The sequence below is a fragment of the Mustela putorius genome, unplaced genomic scaffold (assembly GCF_011764305.1).
Source record: "Mustela putorius furo isolate JIRA1106 unplaced genomic scaffold, ASM1176430v1.1 tig00000873_pilon_pilon_pilon, whole genome shotgun sequence".
Lineage (NCBI taxonomy): Eukaryota > Metazoa > Chordata > Mammalia > Carnivora > Mustelidae > Mustela > Mustela putorius.
Genome location: NW_025421504.1, coordinates 6,119,500 through 6,137,283, shown reverse-complemented (window position 1 = coordinate 6,137,283; position 17,784 = coordinate 6,119,500). Strand labels below are relative to the sequence as shown.

Here is a 17,784-nt window from a genome sequence, read left to right as displayed (position 1 = left end):
TGCAGGGTTTGCTAAAGTTTCTCTCTCTCGTAAATAAATAAATCTTAAGAAAACGTTTCTCTCACTCCACCGTTTCAGCTGTTCTCGTGCCTAAAACCAAACAAAAAAAAACCAGTTTCGTGGCCTCATCTGCAGTCATGGACTACTTGGAGCCCAGGAAACACAAGAGCTGTGTGGGGAAGGGCACAGGGCAGGGGCAGTGGCTGCTCGTGGTGTTGGCCTTGAGCACTGCCCCTCCCTGGCCCCTCCCTGTTACATGGAGGTAGTTTCTGCGCTGCCTCCCCCTACTTGTCAAGGACAGCAAGGCCTCAGGCTTTCCCTGTTCACACGAGCCGAGGTGTGACGGCACCAGTCACACCGTGTTTGTGGAATGAGTGGGAGAATGCAGGCTCGTTTGCAGCACAGGGTCGTTGTGGGAGATGAACGACACGAGAGGTGGGAAAGCATTGGAAATTGTAAGCAAGAGCCATCCTTCTACATGGTCCCGAAATGATGACAAGTGACAGAGCAAGGACGTGGGGGCAGGGAGCAGGGCGGGGAGCCCAGAGGGAGGATGAAGGACTGAGACATCGGGCAGATTCTCTGACCTGGGGCTCTGACCCCCCACGAGGAGCCCCAGCACCAGCAGAGCCGAGCCATGTCTGATCGCAGAAGCTGCCTGTGCCGGACTTGCAGGGCCGGCAGGTCAGTCAGGGCCCAGGAGAGCCCAGGAGGCTCCCCACAGCAGACCTCCCGTTCCCACCGCTAGCCGTCAGGCTCCCATGTGGACCCCTGGCAAGGCAGGACACCCACAGCCCCTGGCATGAGCCTCTCTTCAAGGAGATTGAAGGATGAACTGTGTCCATTGCCACCTGAGCCCCCACGCTGAGCACATTTGTCACATCCAGCTCCAGGGCCGTTCGGAGCTGCCACTGAATACCAAGTGGCTTCTGCTGCGCGGAGCCCACCCACGGCCTCCTCTCCCAGATACTCCTCCAGAGGGAGCTGCTCACCTTCCCTAGGCAGACACCCCTGGGACACCCCCAGTGTGCTCCTATTGCCTGCGGGCTGTGGTGCGCCCCCGCAGGGAGGCCGAATGAGGCAGCCAGGACCAGTGGGTTGTAAAAGATTTGTTTAATGCCCCCAGATGCTCTGAGAAGAAACTCCGGACAGGGAGAGCAAGGAATGGGACAGCCCTGCCCCAACCCTGGGGTTCCAGTCTCCATGCTCCCCAACAGCAGGCCCCCAGCAATCAGGACCAAGAACAGCTACGAGCGGGTCAGGGAGAGCCCACTGCTCCTGGTGATTCCAGGACAGGTGGGAAGGGCTTTGCATGTGAGGACAGCAAGAGTCCCCCCGCCCACGCCAGGACCTGAGACTGCCGAGGTCACCGAACCGACCGTGGAAGACATCTGTCGCTGGGGGCCCACAGCCAGGATTTCAAGGCAGAAGCCAGAAAAGTCCACGACACCTGCCCCATTAACCCTGACAGCGCCAGGCAGACAATCCAGCTGACCAGGAACCACCGTGGTTGATGCCTCACACTTCTGACTCTAAGCTGGAGATCCGCCTCCAGGTACAAGGTCCAGGGAAGCCGTGTGTCCCACAGGCCACCCTGCTGACCTCTTCCAGCCCCGCACTGTCCCTGTAGCCTGTGCTCAGCCCCAGGGTCCTGCCCCTGTGCCCCGGAGGCCCCCAGGCCCCAGTGAGCCAGGGGCTGTGGCTGGCACAGGGGGGCAGAGGGGGGCACACGGCCCCCCAGCAAAGCGGCAGGTGGGCGTGGGCGTGCAGGCAGGCGTGCTGTCTGTGCGACCAGGCGGGCACCCTGGCCCACACGCCCTCCTGGCAGGCCTCCCGGTAGGACGGCAGCCGCATCGCCGGCGCCTGCACCAAGTGCGCGCAGGCCGGGTGGCCGCACCCCGAGGGCAGAGACCTGGGCCAGGCGAAGGCCTCCGCCACCGAGCTGGGCAGGGAAGCGTGGCGCGGGCGGTAGCCCCGGGCCCAGGCCGCGCGTAGCAGGGCCTCCCGCCGAGCCAGCTGCTCCGGCCCGAGTAGCGGCAGGTCCTCCGGCTCGGGGGGCTCCGGGAAGAGCGGGAGGAAGGGGCGCCCAGACCGGTCGGCTCGAGGGAAGGAGCTGTAGTGGCAGCGCTGCGGAGACAGGGGGCGCTCTGGGAGCGCGCGCCGCTCGGAGCCCGAAAGGAGCCGCCCGCCGCGCCCGGCCGGCAACTGCCGCCGCGCCTCCCGAGCGGCCCAGCCCGACACCCAGGAGACGTCGGGCAGCGACGGCCTGGGCGTCGGGGGGCGGCCCGGGGGCTGCGGGGCTCTGCGCCCCGGCGCGGCGCGGCCCCCGCCTGCTGGTCCCCAGCCCGTGGGGCTGGGCTCGGGGGACGGGCCGGGGGTGGGCGGCCGCGGGCCGGGGCAAGCGGGCGGCGGGGGCGCGCGGCGGCCGCTTCCCCAACTCTCGATGGTGCGCGCGGCGCGGTCCAGGGAGCTGCTCACGCCCGCCGTGGTCACCATGTCGCGTGCCGCCTGCAGCATTTTGAGCACGCTGGCCTGGGCCGAGCCGGCGGTCAGGTCCGGGCTGGGGGGCCGCGCGGGGCTGGCCAGGCTCTGCACCCCGCTGAAGCAGCTGTAGATGCCCTGGGTAGCCGGGAAGAGACAGCCGTGAGCGGCCAGCCCCGCTCGGGGACCGCCCACCTTCCGGTCCAAGCACCAGCCCAGTCGTCCCTAAGTTCTAGGAAGCAACTAACATTTGTTCAGCGCCTCCTATGCGCCTGGCACTGGGCCACTGTGAGCGCAATTGCCCAGGAGCAGCTTGAGGCTCCAAGAGGTTCTCCTCCGAAAGGCACACAGCTTGTCAATAGCAGTGAGGGTTCGGACCCGGTCAGCCGGGCTCCGAGATCCTGCCCCGCCTGCGGCAGAGCGGTTCTGCTTCTCATCTGCTGTGTGATGCTGGCAGACCCTCGGTTTTTACATCGGTAAGTGGGGCTGTGGCCAGCTCTGCCTTAACTGGGTGGGTGCCCCTAAAGCAGGGGCCTGCCTGGGGCGGGGTGGCGCCACCCACCCTGCTGAAGGCCAGCAGGAAGTCCAGCCGAGGTGTGCTGGGCACTGAGTGGCGCAGTTTCCAGTAGACCAGGTGCTCCCAGGCAAAGACCAGCAGGGCCAGCCCCATGGCCACCAGCAGCATGTAGAAGACGCCCGCCATGTTGTCGATGTCCAGCTTACTGCTCATCACCTCGTTCTTCTCGTTCTGGCAGATCCCTGAGAGCCACACTGTCTCCAGCTTCTGGGTCTCCCCTGGCAAGGGTGGGGATGGCAGGGGGACACGCCCGGCTCAGGAAAGACCCTCCCGGGGCTCACCAGGGTGCCCCCCCCCCTTGCAGGACCAACCAGGGATCTAGCCCAGCGGGGGGCAGAAGGAGGGGGGGTGGGGGTTGGGGGTTGTCAATGAGCAGGAAGAAAGGAAAGCACAGTGGGGGGCTGGGGTAGGTGAGATTTGCCTTTGCCATGCCCACCCCCACTCCCCCGCCCTGCCACAGACCCAGGAAGAGTTTGCTGACTGGGTCGATGTTATCATTCACTTCCAGGTGAAACTTATTGGGTATCTCCATGCCAGGCACAGAGCTGGGCGCACAGAGACGAAAGGCCTAGGTTCCTGAGGACACCACAGCACCTTCATTCCCATCATTCTCATTCTGTGATACTGATGGAAAACTTTATCTTATGGCACTGAAGCCTCTGGGTTTGGGGGCAGTTTCAGCTGGACTGAACAGTGGACTGAACAGGTCCACAGGTTGTGGACTGCTTACACGTGTGAGCCGCTGGTACCAAGGCAAGCCTGGGCCCCGGCTCTGGGACTGGGCAGGCCCTTGGCACTACCCTAGGTGATCTCAAGATGGAAATGGTTGAGAGGGATCTAGAGAAAAATGAAAGGATCTGAGCCTCCTCCCATAGCCCCAGCGTGTGGCCTGAGCTTCCTCCTGTCTTCCTGCCCTTCCGAGAGACTCTCGTGTAGTCCTCTCGTCCACGCCCTCCTGGCAAGCCCACCCCTTCCCCAGGTCTTCAGGCAGTCCCTCCAGATACCTCCACCCACAGGCCCAGCTCTCACTCCCAGAGACCTCTTCCTGCCCACAGGCCCTGGAACTCAGAGACCAGTAATGGAGATGCTGACCAGCCATCAGGCAGCTGTCCCCGCCTCAGCTTCCATGGCCCACCCAGGGCCCCAAGCCCCCAGCAGCAGCACCCACCATCCCCCAAGAACTGCAGGAGCGCCAAGTCTATGGCCCGTTTCCAGTGGGAGTCCTTCTGCATGGCGATGCCATAGCCAGTGGTAGCAAAGACCTTGCCAGAGCCAATGGTGACCAGCTTGCAGCCCTCATCCTTGCCCGCCATGTAGTTGAGGACAGCAGCATCATAGATGAAGGCGTCCAGCTTCCTGGGGACAGGTCAGGGGTCATGTGAGGTGGGGACACCAAACCTGGGGCCTGACAATGAGCTGGGCCATAGGAGCCTGTTGGGCACTGACCAGGAGGGATGGGTGGGAAGAGCCTTCTCTGGTTCTCCTGGGTCCTGGATACAGAAAAGAGCCCTCTCCATAGCTCAGGGACCCCACCTACGCTCCTCTCAGAGAGACCAGGGAACTCTACCCCCAGAGGACAGGCCCTCTCTTCCCGGCCCCTCCATGCCCTTAGGACCGTAAGAAGGTCACAACCACCACCTCAGGCCAAGGCTGAACCCTGGTCAAGACCTCAGCTGCATCTCTCGGCCACACAGTGGGCATCCAGTTTTGCTTGAAAGTTTACTCTGTCCCAAGACCTCCCTACCCCCTTCCCCAGGAATCCTTCAGGACACCCCAGCCTCAATGTCCCCACCTTGCATCTCTTAGGAAGGACCAGAGCTGAGGCTGGCCAACAGGGAGACATATGGGTAGAGAAGTCAGAGGGTGGGTGCAGAGCGGAGGACCCACCCCATCTTGAGGCTGGTGAGGGCGTCTTCCACGGACCGCTGGTTGAACTTGACCATGTGGGTGTGCATGTCTCGGTAGTTGCTGCGGATGTTCCGCTCCGTGCTGCCATTGGGCACCGTGCCAAAGCGGAAGGGTGGGTACTGATCTTGAGGCCGCTGAAACTGTGGGCAGAGGGCAGGCGCCATTCATCACCCTCCGTCCAGCCTTGCAGGCATCAACCCTCCCCGACCCTGTCCCCTAGGCCTAGCCCTGGGTTTTGCACCTGCTTAATGAGGGCACAAGAGCCCAAGAAACTGTCCAGGCCACCCCTGTGTTTTACACAGGGCGACACTGAGGCCAGGTCAAAAAGAAACTTACCCAAAGTCACTCAGTGGACCTGAGCTCTCCACCCACACACCGCACGCCCCAGCCTCTCCTCACCAGGCTCCCAACTCCTTCCTGCTCCCTGCTCCATTTCAGGTTCCCCTCCTGGGTCCCAGACACCCCCCTTTCCCGGCAGCCCCTGCCCTCTGCTAGTGGTGGCCCCAGGACCTTCTTATCACTGAGGCCGGACACAGTGTCAATGTATTGCTCCTGGATCATGAAGGCAGCAAGGTTGGCGGTGTAGCTGGCGAGGAAGATGACAGCAAAGAAGGCCCAGACTAGGACCATGATCTTGCTGGTGGTGCCTCGGGGGTTCTCGATGGGCACCGAGTTGTTGAAGACCAGCGCCCACAGCAGCCACACAGACTTGCCGATGGTGAAGGACGGGCCCCCCGACTCTGGGAGTGAGAGGGTGAGCACAGAGGGACTCGGGTCTTCACTCTGTCCTGGGGGGGGCCCCAACCCCAGCCATCCCCACTCCAGGGCGACCCAACCCACCTTGTTTCTCTTTTTCATGTATCTGATTGGCCCCTGCTGGTTGACCACAAGCCAGAGACCTCCCCCAAGATCCAGCCTTCTCTGCAGGGGGCCCCTGCAGCCCTGAGCCCCACCCCTCCATCCCAACCCCATGGCGGGCGCCCCCCTCCCAGGTCCGGCTGAGAGCTTACTCTTGCCACTGGTGAGGTTCTGGTTGTAGCTGACCGGGCTGAAGTACTCAAACATGAAGACCGTGATGGCCACCACAGTGAGACACATAACGAACATCATCACCCACACGGAAGGGCTGTAGGGCTCTGGGAACAGAGCGAGGCGGCTCAGAGGCCTCGCTACCATCCCTCCCACCCAAAGCCAGAGCACCGGGTGCAGGCAGGTGCCCATCAGAGTGGAGGGCCATCAGCCCCGAGGACTGAGCCAAGGGGTCTCTGACTCTCAGAGCAGCAGAGCCCAGGAGAGAACACCCGCACAGAGGGAGGTCAGGCTCTCCTCTCCTCTCTTCCCTGGGACAGGATCCCATCACCCCTGCCTCCCACTCCCATCCACAACTTCCTTTACAAAAAGAGACTTTACACCCCGCGTGCTCTCCCCTCCCTTCCCATTCCCCAGCCTGCGAGGCCTGTAACCTGCTCCATCCCCCATTCTCCTCCCCCTCCTCCTCCCCACCTGGCCCGATGCCACAGAGCAGAGCCACCACGGGCTGCTTGCCCAAGGCATTTTCTCATTCCCTCTCTGCCCTCGCCTGCCAGCACTGCTAACTACACTCCTGGTCTGGACGTGCCCTGCCTGGCCCAGCGTGGACGAGCTGCTGGTTCTGCCTGGAATCAGGGTCTTTGAGATCAAATCTCACTCTTGATCCTACTGACAGGGCCGGGGAGCCCCAGTTGAGCCCCAGCCCAGCTGAGCTGCTCCGACAAGTCTGCTCGATGGGTTCAGTCTCCCTGGGCAAGGAGGCGTCACTGCCGTAAGCAGGTGCCCTGATGCAATGCCCGTCCTGCAGGGTGGGGTCTGTTATCCTCTGTGTGTGGCTGAGGAACCCTGCTCAGAGAGCTTCGGTGACTTGCTCAAAATCATGCATCAGGACAGGGATTCTCTCTACTCCTGGCTTGCCTGTCCTCGTGGCTCTCTGCAAACCTCACACTGCAAGTCCCACTACCTCTGACAGGGCCCTTGGTGAGCCAGGACCATGGCCGCATCCCCAGCAGCTCGTGTGAGTCTTGGTACAAAGGCTGAATTCCCACTAAGCCACAAACTAGCACCACTTCCCACTCTCTGGGTCGGCTCCTCCTGCTCCCTGTGGAGCTTCTCCCCAGTGTGTCCTACCCAGGAGGCGCCTCCCGAAGCCAGCCTGCCTTCCCAGCTTTCCTGCCCCTCACAATGGCCCCCCCACCCTCCTCACCGGACACTCGGGCTCAGAATGGAACACGGGCTTCACCTCTTCCCTCTGCGCCCTATGCTCCTGCAGCCTCAGGCACCCACCGCTACGCTGACCCCCTGAGGCCCGCCCCAATCTTCCTGTTCCCAGGCATCCCCCTCAGAGCCCGGAGCCCTCCCTGCCCACCCCGAGCCGCACCCAGGAAGGCCGACGGGGAGACGGTGCCGTTGCTGCGGGCCACCATCACGCTGATGCCCGTCTCCACGAAGGGCACAGAGAAGTCCACGATCTCGGAGCGCTCCTCGTTGATGGTGAGGGAGCCGATGGCCATGTCTGCCCGCTTGTAGTACACCTGGGGCCACGGGCGCCGGACCGGGTTGAAGGACGTGGCTCACCAGCTGGAGCACCCTCCCCAGCCTCCCCCAGCCACCCTGCCAGCACCCCCAGGCTTGAGTCGGCTGGTCCCATCTGGGGTCCTCAGAGCTCCGCTAGAAGTACTGGCCAGCCCAGGGAACATTACTGGTGACACCCCGTCTTCCCTGCGAGCTGGGACCAGGGAGCTGGGCCCAGGGAGCCTCGGGAGCTGGGCCCAGGCCCCGCCCTGACTGACCCCCAGCACAGGAACAAGGCAGTGGCTGAGCAAAATGTGGGGCCTGGGGTGGCGAGCCAGCAGGGGGGTGGGCTCAGGTAGACCTCGGGGCGGGCCTACCTCCCCGATCATGCCGTTCCACACGCCCCGAACCCTCTTGCCATGCTTGCCATTGGTCACCAGGTACAGGTCATAGGAGAACTTGACCACCTTGGCCAGCTTCTTGAGGATGTCAATGCAGAAACCCTTACAGCAAAGCTTGGTGTAGGGGGCTGTGTCACCGCTGCTGCCACCAAGAGACCACCAGAAGTCAGAGCCCGCAGCTCCTCCCGGTTTGGCAGATGGCCCCCAACCCCCCTCACCCAAGCACAAACCACACACGGCTGCCATCGCGCGGCAGCACACAGCTCACACGGGGCCTTCCCGCACATTCTCGCGGACCTGAAGGTTTGGTTGTTCTGCCTGCGGCAAGGCACGGTGTTGGGCACACAGCCGCCCGTGCCGGGGTCAGGGCTCTCCACAATGACAAAGGGCCGCTCTTCCAGCGTGGCCACTGTCAGGTGCCGGCTGTCCACAACAGGCTGGAGAGACGCGCTATAGCGAGGCCACACCGGGTACTTCATGTGGAGGACGCCATGGTCCCAGCGCCCCACCTGCAAAGGGTGACCAGCTTCAGCCAGGGACCTCCAGCCCAAATCTCCCCACCCTCTAGGTGGGGCCTCTGATGAGCCCTGCCAGGGCCAAGAATCCCCCTCCCTAATCTAGGGACATCCGGGGCAGGAGCACTGGGGGAGCAGGAGAGTTGGGTCAAGGCGCTGGTCATGAACCAGAAGGGAGGGCTCCCTGCAGCCCCTCCCAGCCTCCGGTCCTTGCGCTTTTACGATCTAGACTCCAAAATGCTGCTGGTCTGCAGCAACATCCTGGAGCCCAGACCCAAGCCTGTCTCTCCCCACTCCCCCAACCCTGACCTCAGTATAAAGTCCTTCCCCCCAGTACTCAAGGCCTTCCCCACTCATGTCCACCTGACCACTTTCACCCCACTCTTCCTCTTCAGCCGCCACACCCCAAAACCATCACTTAAAAATGCCTCAAACCCTTCTGCCCCTCTGTCTACATACACCAGGCTAGTCTCCCTTCCTGATGGGCTGCCACTCAACCCTCCAGGGCACAGCCCAAATGTCCCAAATTCTTCAAATCCTTCCCCAGCTCTCTGCTTGGAAGGTAGAACTGATTTTTGGCCCTTCTCTGTACCCTCATAACGCTTTGCACTTATCTGTCCTCAAGCACTGATCTCCCCGAATTCTATTTGTTCACATGTCTGTCTGGCCAGCACAGCTGTGGGTGAGTCCCTCAGGGGCAGGACTAGGTGCTGAGCCCTTGACAGGTTCTACGGTGGAGGGAGGTGAGGGTCCGTCGGAGCCCTGAGCCAAGGGTCCTCACCCACCCTGATGCAGTGCAGATGCCTCAGCCTGAAGGACAGAAGGGACCCTCTGCTCAGCTGTGGGACAAGAGGGGCTGGGGACAAAGTGAGAGGATACCAAGGAACCCCAGGCTCACCCCCTTCTCACCATCTCCCAGAGGCGGTGGCGGTTGAGGGCGATCACAACCATGGTGGGCTGTACCAGGTACCCACCCGGGCTGAAGGAGAAGTCTCGGCCCTCCCAGGTGACATTCAGTAGGTGCCTGCGGTGGGGGAGAGAAACCAGGGTGTCCCTGCAGCCCTGCCTAGGACCAGAGGCCCCCTCCCCCACCTTCTACCTCACCGCCATCACCACCACCAGGTGTCACTGACTGTGACCTTATTCCTGTATTGACACACAACCTCCCCATCCCCGACACATCCTCACACCTGGCTTTCTTTTTCAGTTGTGGAAACTAAGCTCAGAGAGGTGAGGTAACTTGGCCCCGGGGCACACAGCTAGTGGGAGGTGTGGCCAGCCAACCCAAGCTCAGTGCAGCCCAGGTCCCTGGAAGCACCGTGCCCCCTCCCATGCCCTCGGCAGGTGCCCACCTGTAGAAGGCCTCCCGGGCAGGGCTGACAGGCCCAGGGTGGCCACGGCAGTCCCCAGCCGGGGAGGGCAGGGCACCATGCTGCCGCTGGTAGCTGTGGGCGCCCAGGGCCAGGATGGCCACGCCGTCGCGGACCTTCTGGCGGAGGCTGAGGCGCCAGCTCTCGGTGACGACGCTGATGAGGCCCACGGGGAAGGCGGCGGGGGGCGCGTCGGTGCTGCCCAGCGCCAGGCTGGGCACCAGCCACACGTGTCCGGGCCCCACCAGACCGGCCTGCGCCGCCTCGGCGAAGAGCACCTCGGCCTCCTCGCGCGAGCAGTAGGCCACCAGCACCGGGGCGTCGATCTGGCGCAGCAGGCGCTGGATGTGCGCGCGCTGCCCGCCCGGGCCCAGCTCCAGCGTGAGCACGTCCAGCAGCCGCCAGCTCAGGTAGCTGGCGTCGGCCACGGCGCGCACCCCCTCCAGGAAGAGCGCGTGCCCCGGGTGCAGGCTGGTGATCACCGCGAACGCGCTCCAGTCGTACTCCTCCAGCACCTTGAACAGCACCTGCAGCTGCTGCTCCAGGGACACGCCCAGCTGCAGGAAGGCGGAGCCCGGGTCCTGGGGGCGGGGCGGGGGCGGGGCCTGAGTCGGGGCGGGGGCGGTGCGCCCCGCCCCAACTGCCGTTCCCGCCCTCCGTCCCCTGACCGAGACTCGGCTCGTCCCGCGAGCCCCTGTGCCGCAACACCTGCCTCCCGCCCCCGACGTGGTTCCTAACCCCTGCTGCCCGTTAGAATCACCTGAAGGGCTTTTAAAGCCTCTCGAGCGGCCCCCCACCCGAGCAATGCTGGACCCAAGACCCGCGGCGTCCGCTGCCCCCGCGGAGCTTGTTGGAAATGCAAATTCTCAGGCGCATCGCACACCTGGGATCAGAATCTGGGGATGGAGCCCAAGAATCTGTATTTTAACAAGCTTTTCAGGCGATTCTTGAGCCCGCCAGTTTGGGAAGCGCTGCCTCAGACCCGCTGAATCAGAACCTCAGAGATGGGCCCCTGCGCGTCTGTGTTTTTCTAAAACCCTGTTAAGGCAGAGAACCACCATGCTGAGAGTTACTGTCTGGTCCAAAGGTAACTGGGGAAACAGCATCCTCCACGGAGCCCTGGGGATGAGAAAGTTCCTCCTCTCCACCATCTCCACCATCACAAATGCAGAGGGCACTGCCGGCTGGAGCCTGGGCTAACACAATCCATGCCCCCCCGCCCCCAACTGTGGTCTCCCTGCTGACCCTGCAGGCTCCCAGGATTTCACCACACTACGACTGTCCCAATCTTTTTAAAAAGCAAGTCCAGGACAACCCTACAGGACAAGTAACCCAGTTCCTCCAACAAACAAATTGCAAGAGAAAGAGAGATGCAGGAGGAGCCTACAGATGGAGGCTCCGAAGCGGCATCAGCCAATCACTAGTGGAAACCGGATTTGTTTCTTGATTTCAAGCAAATGCATTTCAGAATAAGCATTCAGATGTTTGTGAAACAGTGGGGGAAATTTGAACACTGCCTGGGTAGTTGATGGCGTTAAGGAATTTTGTTTTTTAGATGAGATCATAGATGGTGGTTTCGTTTTTAAGCTCTTATCAGAGATATACAGAGAAGTACTTCCGGATGGGACAATAAGGTTTTGCCTCACAATGACACAGAAGAGGGGGGAGTCGGTGACGCAAGGGTGGGGCGGGGTTGGCAGAGGCTGGATGGTTCCTGAGGTCATTATACTCTCCTATGTAGGCTCAAATATCTCCATAATAAAAAGTAATCATAAAAGAAAGGCAAACCAGATCAGTCTCTCCCCTCGACATCATCTTGCACCCCTCACCCCATTACTTAGGATAAAAACCAAGTATCTTCCTGTGTGCTCAGGATCTCACCTTCCTCTCCAACCTCCTCTCAAGAACTCCAGCTCCTTCCACCTGGCTGCCATCACACCACCAGATGACTCGGGCCGGAACACTGTCCCCCCTTCCCCAACCCCCACACAACATGCCAACTCTCTCTCATCCTCCACGCCTTCAATATGATTTCTAAAGAAACCTTCTCTGACCAGCCCCCTACCCAAATGGGGGCCCTCTTCGACCCTCCCGGCATCCTGTTTTTCCTTTTAGATCACTGGTGATAGCTGAGACTGAAGACCAATGTGGGTTTGGAACTTTCTCCCCACAGGATGCAAACTCTGTGAGGGCGCGCCTTCGCCGTGCCTGGGACGGTGACCTGCCACGGGATGGTCTCCCTGCTGGTCAACTGCATCAGCTTCTCTGCCCAGCCTGCCCCTCTGCTGCTGGGTCTGGAGCTTGACCAAGGAAGGCCGGAGAAGCAGAGACCGGAGAAGTGGGACCAGGGTTGCCCACCAAAGCCAGAGATGAGCTCTCCACCCACACCCCCTCATCCAGACACAATGTGAAGGCAGCCCAGAACGTTTATCTTCTAGAACATGGGAACAGCATTCCCACAGCTCGCCCATGTCACACCCTCAGCCCCCACCTCCCTTTCCCAGCGGCCCAGAACCTAAGTCTTTCCCTGCACCAGCCTCAGCCCCACTCCCGCAGCCCCAGCCTGGCTCCCGGCCCAAGGGGTGAGAGGACATGAGTTTGGACAGGCACCTTGGGGGTGAGGACCACAGCCGAGCCCCCACTGATGCTGAGGATAGGCACATGGGTCTGGGAGGAGATGAAGTCCAGGATCTGCGCCACGGCCTCGGTGCCCACGTTGTCCTCAAAGACAATGCCGTGGACGCGCGCCGCCCCGAGGAGCCCGCAGATCTGGGTGAGGAGGCTGCTGGGGTTGGTGTTGTTGACGCCCACGGTGAGCGGCTGGATCTCCAGAGGCAGGTCCATGAAGCTCTGGGAGGTGAGGCGGGTGCGAACTTGGGCGTGTGGTGGCCCCGAGCTGCCGAACACCACGGCCACTGTCACGGCTTGCTCACCCTGCCCCGGGCCCAGCCCTGCCCAGGCCCCAAGGAGTGAGGTGAGCAGCAGGGCCGGCCCCAGAGCGCCACCCATGTCCACTGCGGCGTCCTGCAGGGAGAGCGGGACCACAAAGAAAAGATGAGCGCGCAGACAGGAGGTGGAAGCCAGAGTCAGAGACACACACCCGGAGGGAAAGAAAAGAGGGGAAAATCTCCCTCCACAAAGAAGCCCAGAGAGGGAGGGACAGCCAGACACAGAGAAAGAGGAAGAGACAGGTTAGCTGAGTGTCCCCAGCGCAGCCTGGAGGGGTAGGGGCTGGAAGGATGTTGCGCCCCCACCGGTGCTTATTACTTCCCTTCTGCTGCTGAACAACATGCTTGACTGGAAAGGCCAGACCTTTGGCCAGACCTTGTCTGGGTTCTGCCCCGGGAAGTTACCCTGAAAAGGTTAGTCTGGTGTCCAAGTCCGTAGATTTGAGTCAGACCTGAGTTCAAGTCCCAGCTGTGTCACTTATTAGCTGTGTGATCCTGACGACGTCACTTAAGTAGGTTTTCTTGCAATAATCACGAGACGTACCTCACAGCGGCAAAGAGGCTGCCCACTGCTGTCAGCGTCCTCGTCTTAGCGGCGACAGCCCCACATCCAGGGGAAGGAAGGCAGCTTCTGTGACGCTCCATGCCCTACTTCCATATTCTCCATCCTAAACCAAACCTAACATCCAGAGGACCCTGCTCTGTGTGACCCTGCGTGGCACAGAGACCCCTCTTCCCGGCCACCAGACCACCTTTCCTCTGTGGCCTCAACTAGGAGCAACCATTCCACAGGAGTGCAATACCACGGACTTGGTCGGGGTTCAGGGTCTCCTGAAACCCTGAAACCCACATGAGCTGCCTCCCCAGGCCATCGCCACTGGGCAAGATTTTTTTGACCTAACCCAAGGGCGTGACATGTATCCCCGCTAAATAAACATCATGGCTTTGGATTGGAACCAACAGCCAAGCCGGTGAGCGCTGCCCACTGATGCAGCGCTCCCTCCCAGCTGGCCACCGGCCACAGCTACGCCACCTTCTCCATCTTCATCACAGCCCCAGCGAAACCTCTGAACGGGAGAGAGCCAAAGGGTGACCAGGGTGAACCTGGTTTAATCTGGGCTGAGAAGACAGCATTTTTGGCAGGGGAGGGAATGAATGCTCACTTCGGGGGGCCTTGAAATCTCCCCCTGTCCCCACCTCACCATGTACGGTTTCCTAGTACGCCGACCTAGACTATAAGCCCAGAGACATGTGTGAGTCTGGGACTGGAACCTAAACCATGCCAGGCCACAGGACACCTCAGCTTCTACCAATCAGGGACCTCAAGTTACACCTGCAAAGGGCACTGCTGTGCTTTCTTCTCCCTCTCCCAGAACTTTCTGTGCCCATCGCTGCCCACAGCCCACTCCCGGTAGGTTCCCTGCCTCTGGGGACAGCCCCAAGTCTGCCTCATCTCTGCCTCCCAGCTCTCAGCTCCATGTCTGTGCCATCCAGAACAGCAGCTGCCAGTCACAGGTGACTGTGGGCACCGGAAATGCGGTTCATCTGAGCAAAGGTTCGAGGTCAGTGTCAAATACATGGTGGATATGGAAGACTGAGTGTGAAAAAAAGAATATAAAGCATTTCATGTATATTCTTTATATTGGTGACATGTTGAATAACAGTTTACATACACTGAGTTAAACAAAATATACCACTAGAACTAATTTCACCTGTGTTATTTTTTACCCTTTCTAATGTTGCCACTGGAAAATTTACAATGACGCCTGCAGCTCTCATGTTGCTTCTTTCACCCACTGAGCCACCCAGGCGCCCCTCATGTTGCTTCTTTTAGACAACATGACTCCAGAGGTAGGAGCCATGCCCACCCCTGGCTCCAAGGGGGCACCACCCCAGAGATTCCCTTGATGGGAAGGTGTCGTCTGGGCTTCGGGCTGAGAAGGCGGGTTGTGCCTCTCACCAGGAGTGATCACACAATACCTTGGAGGGAGGGGCCCCATCCGGCAAGGCTCTCTGAGCTTCAGAGGGCAAAGGGCAGGTTCAAAGAGATTCAGAGCCCAAAGTCTTATCACCACAGGACATCTAGCCTCCCCCACAAGGCAGGAAGGTCCTACCCCCAGCCTTGGCGCTCCAACCTGTTCCACCTCCCATCCACCTCACTCCCCCTCCCACCCCCCTGGTCTGAAACATTGTCCTGGCCTCTCCACCCCTCCCCACACAGCACAGCTGCTCCAGGGTGCCCGCAGAGTAAGTCCAGACACCTTGATCCCATAACTAAGGCCCCCCATAAACACCTGGACACCAACCCATTGTCTCCCTTACCTCTCCTGGGCAGGGAAGCACCCCGCTATGCCGCTTCAGTGTTGGGCATCTATGTCCCCACTCTCTCGCGGTCTCCCACCTTTCACTAATGGGCTAAGTAAATGAACACTGGGACAGTCGCAACGGTCATTCCTCTGAAACCTCTGGCATCACCTTGAGCTCAGTGAGCACCGGCATGTGCTTAGGGCTCTTCTAGCCGACACTCAGCCCCTCACCCCCATTCCCAGGCAGGCTCCCCACCCCCCATGTGCGCACATGCGCACTCACACCCCAGACACTAGTGGCTCCCCCCTCTCCCAGGCCAGGAGCTTTGGCCCCAGGAAGGGGCCCCGCCCACCAGCTGCTCTGCTTCAGGGGAGCAGGGGGACCTGGGCTGCTCTGCCGGTTGGGCCCACTGCCCTTTGGCAAGCAGCCTCTACTCTGCCGTCGGGTTTCCTTCCCTCCGACTTTTGCTGAGCTAAATTCCGAACCCAAGCGTCAGGGAAGTAGACCGCCACTGCATCTCGCTCCCACTGGCGCCGGCACCAAAGTCTCCCTCCAAGATTAACTCACCCCCTCCCCGCTGATTCCACCCCGGCCCCCCGGGGGGGCGCCCCGCCCCCTCCCCTTGGCAGGAATCTCTTACACTAGGGCTGTGAAGTTCGGGGTATTTTTAGGCCGGCGATAAATAATTCATAGGGAACGTGGCATCAGGCTCCCCCCGCGGGAGGACGGGGCGCGAGCGGCGAGAGCCACCGTCACCCGCGGCTCAAGGACACTCGCGATGCGGCGGCGGCGGCGACTCCGGGCTCCCGGACCCGTGCCACGCCTCCTGGCGGCCAAACTGGGCACCACGTTCGCGCCCCCAACCGCGCTGCTACACCCCACCCCCTCCCCGCAGGTGTCGCGGGATCCTAGGCCCCTCAAACCACTCATCGCAAGCCGCGCAGGTTGTTGGCGGTGGAGGACGGAGCTTGCCAGGCCGGCCGGTCTGTGGGCGGGGTACCAGACCTTGGGGCGAACCCAGAAATCTGGTTTCCAGTCCATCGAGTCCCCTTCACGCTCCTATCCAAATTCTTAGTTCGGAGTTTAGGAGCAGACTTGAAACGGACTGGCGCAGCCAGAAACTAGACGAGCAGCAAGATAGAGCACATGAGCCTTCCTTGATTTCCCTGAGGCCCGGGGTCGGAGACTGAGCCAAGGCGGTACCACCACGGGAGGGCTGGGGGACTGAGCCAGAAGTCCCGCCGGGTGAGCAAGGCTGGGACCCAGGGTGGTGAGAGTGTCAAAAAACTCCGCCCAAAAAAGCTGGGATCCCCGCTTCGCTCACCCAGAAGGACCTTCCTATGCGTCCTGGGGCACACCCTTGGGGGTTTTCTGGCTGCCTGGTGCCTTGCCTTCACAAGTCCCTGGCCCTGCCCTCCTAGGCCTGGGCACGAAACGCTTTCCGCAGCAGGAGGCTCCGGCTTTCCCTTCCCCGCCGTCGGGGATCCTCGTCGAAGCCCCGGGAGACCTGAGCACCCGCTGGCGCGACAGCCAGGGCCCAGCGCTCCGGGGCTCACGCTTCCCCCACGGTCCTCTTCGTCCAACCGTCCCTTTGCGCCCTCGGAGCCCGGGTCCGCCGGGCGCTGGGTCGGTACTCGGCCAGACCCCACCACCCCGTGAAGCCCGCGCTGATTCCCTGAGGTCAGAGGACGGAGCGTTTTGCCGCGCAGAGGAGCGGGAGAAGGAGAGCTGGGGGTGGGGGTGGCGGAGAAAGATCGAGGGGACTCGCCGCGCGGGAAGGGGCGGGGGTGTCAAGGGAGAGGCGCGCGGCAGGTGCCCCGCAGACCTCGGGAAAGCGGGGGGCCGCGCTCCCGGAGCCGCCGACAGCCCCCTTTCGTCCTCTCTGCCCAGGCCCTCTCCAGCCCCCTTCGCGCAGTGGCGGCCCCCGGCCCCCGACCCAGCTCCCCGCCTCGGCGGCTTCCAGCAGCAACAGTTGCGGGGGCCGGCGGCCCAGACTCCCGCGTCCCCGCACCGCCCCTTCCCCCGCGGCGCCGCGACGCCCCGAGAAGGAGGAGCTGGAGGGCTCGGCGACCCGGGAGACAAACGTCTTGGGCGCCTCACCCCGCGTCCTTCCCTCGCGTCCGCCGCGCGCCTGTCACCTCGGCCTCCCCGCCTCCCCTCCCCTCCGCCCGCCCGGGTCCGAACCCCAGGCCCGGTCCCCGAGGGTCCCGGGTCCCGGGCCGCCCCCTCCTCAGGCTCCGCGCGCCAGCCAGACTGTCCCCGGGAGTCCCGCGTCTGTCTCCGCCGTCCTTGCCCGCGCGGCGCCCGAGCCCAGCCCCAAGTTGGCGGCGAAGTTGGCGTCCCCCGCTCGCCACCCGCCACTCACCGGGGGGAAGGGGCGCTGCGCCCGCGCCGAGAGCCCGCGCCGGCCGCCTCCCGCGCGCTGCATGTCCCGGCGCCTCGGCGCCCGCGCGCTGGCGCGCTTCGTCCTAGCTCGGCGGGCACCGGAGCCCGGGCAACGCGGGGCCCGGGTCCGTGGCGCGGCCTGGCGGGCTGGCCCGGCCCCGTCCCCCGCGCCCTCCCGGGGTCCGCTCGTCGCCGGGCTCCGTCCCAGGCTGGGCTGCACTGCGCGCCTCCGGCTCCCAGGGCTCGGCTGCCGGCTGTGGCGGAGCGCTCGCCGCCGCCCGCGCGGGCCCGCCCCACCGGGGCCCGCCGCCTCCGCCCCGCCCCGGCCCGCCCCGCCGCCCGCTCCCC

General features: G+C 62.5%; 1 protein-coding gene across 1 annotated transcript; it reads right to left on the bottom strand.

Annotated features, from left to right (window-relative positions):
- Nucleotides 1–1,100: 1,100 nt before the first annotated feature.
- On the bottom strand, nt 1,101–17,211 carry GRIN2C (glutamate ionotropic receptor NMDA type subunit 2C). The gene is made up of 12 exons (XM_045085942.1): nt 12,407–17,211; nt 9,779–10,377; nt 9,336–9,450; nt 8,209–8,420; nt 7,888–8,050; nt 7,377–7,530; nt 5,977–6,102; nt 5,477–5,706; nt 4,946–5,106; nt 4,227–4,414; nt 3,044–3,276; nt 1,101–2,619 (listed from the first exon to the last, which is right to left on the bottom strand). Exons 1-12 carry the CDS (start codon nt 12,803–12,805, stop codon nt 1,519–1,521), a joined length of 3,681 nt encoding a protein of 1,226 aa, XP_044941877.1. The 5' UTR covers nt 12,806–17,211; the 3' UTR covers nt 1,101–1,518.
- Between the last annotated feature and the right edge of the window lie 573 nt (nt 17,212–17,784).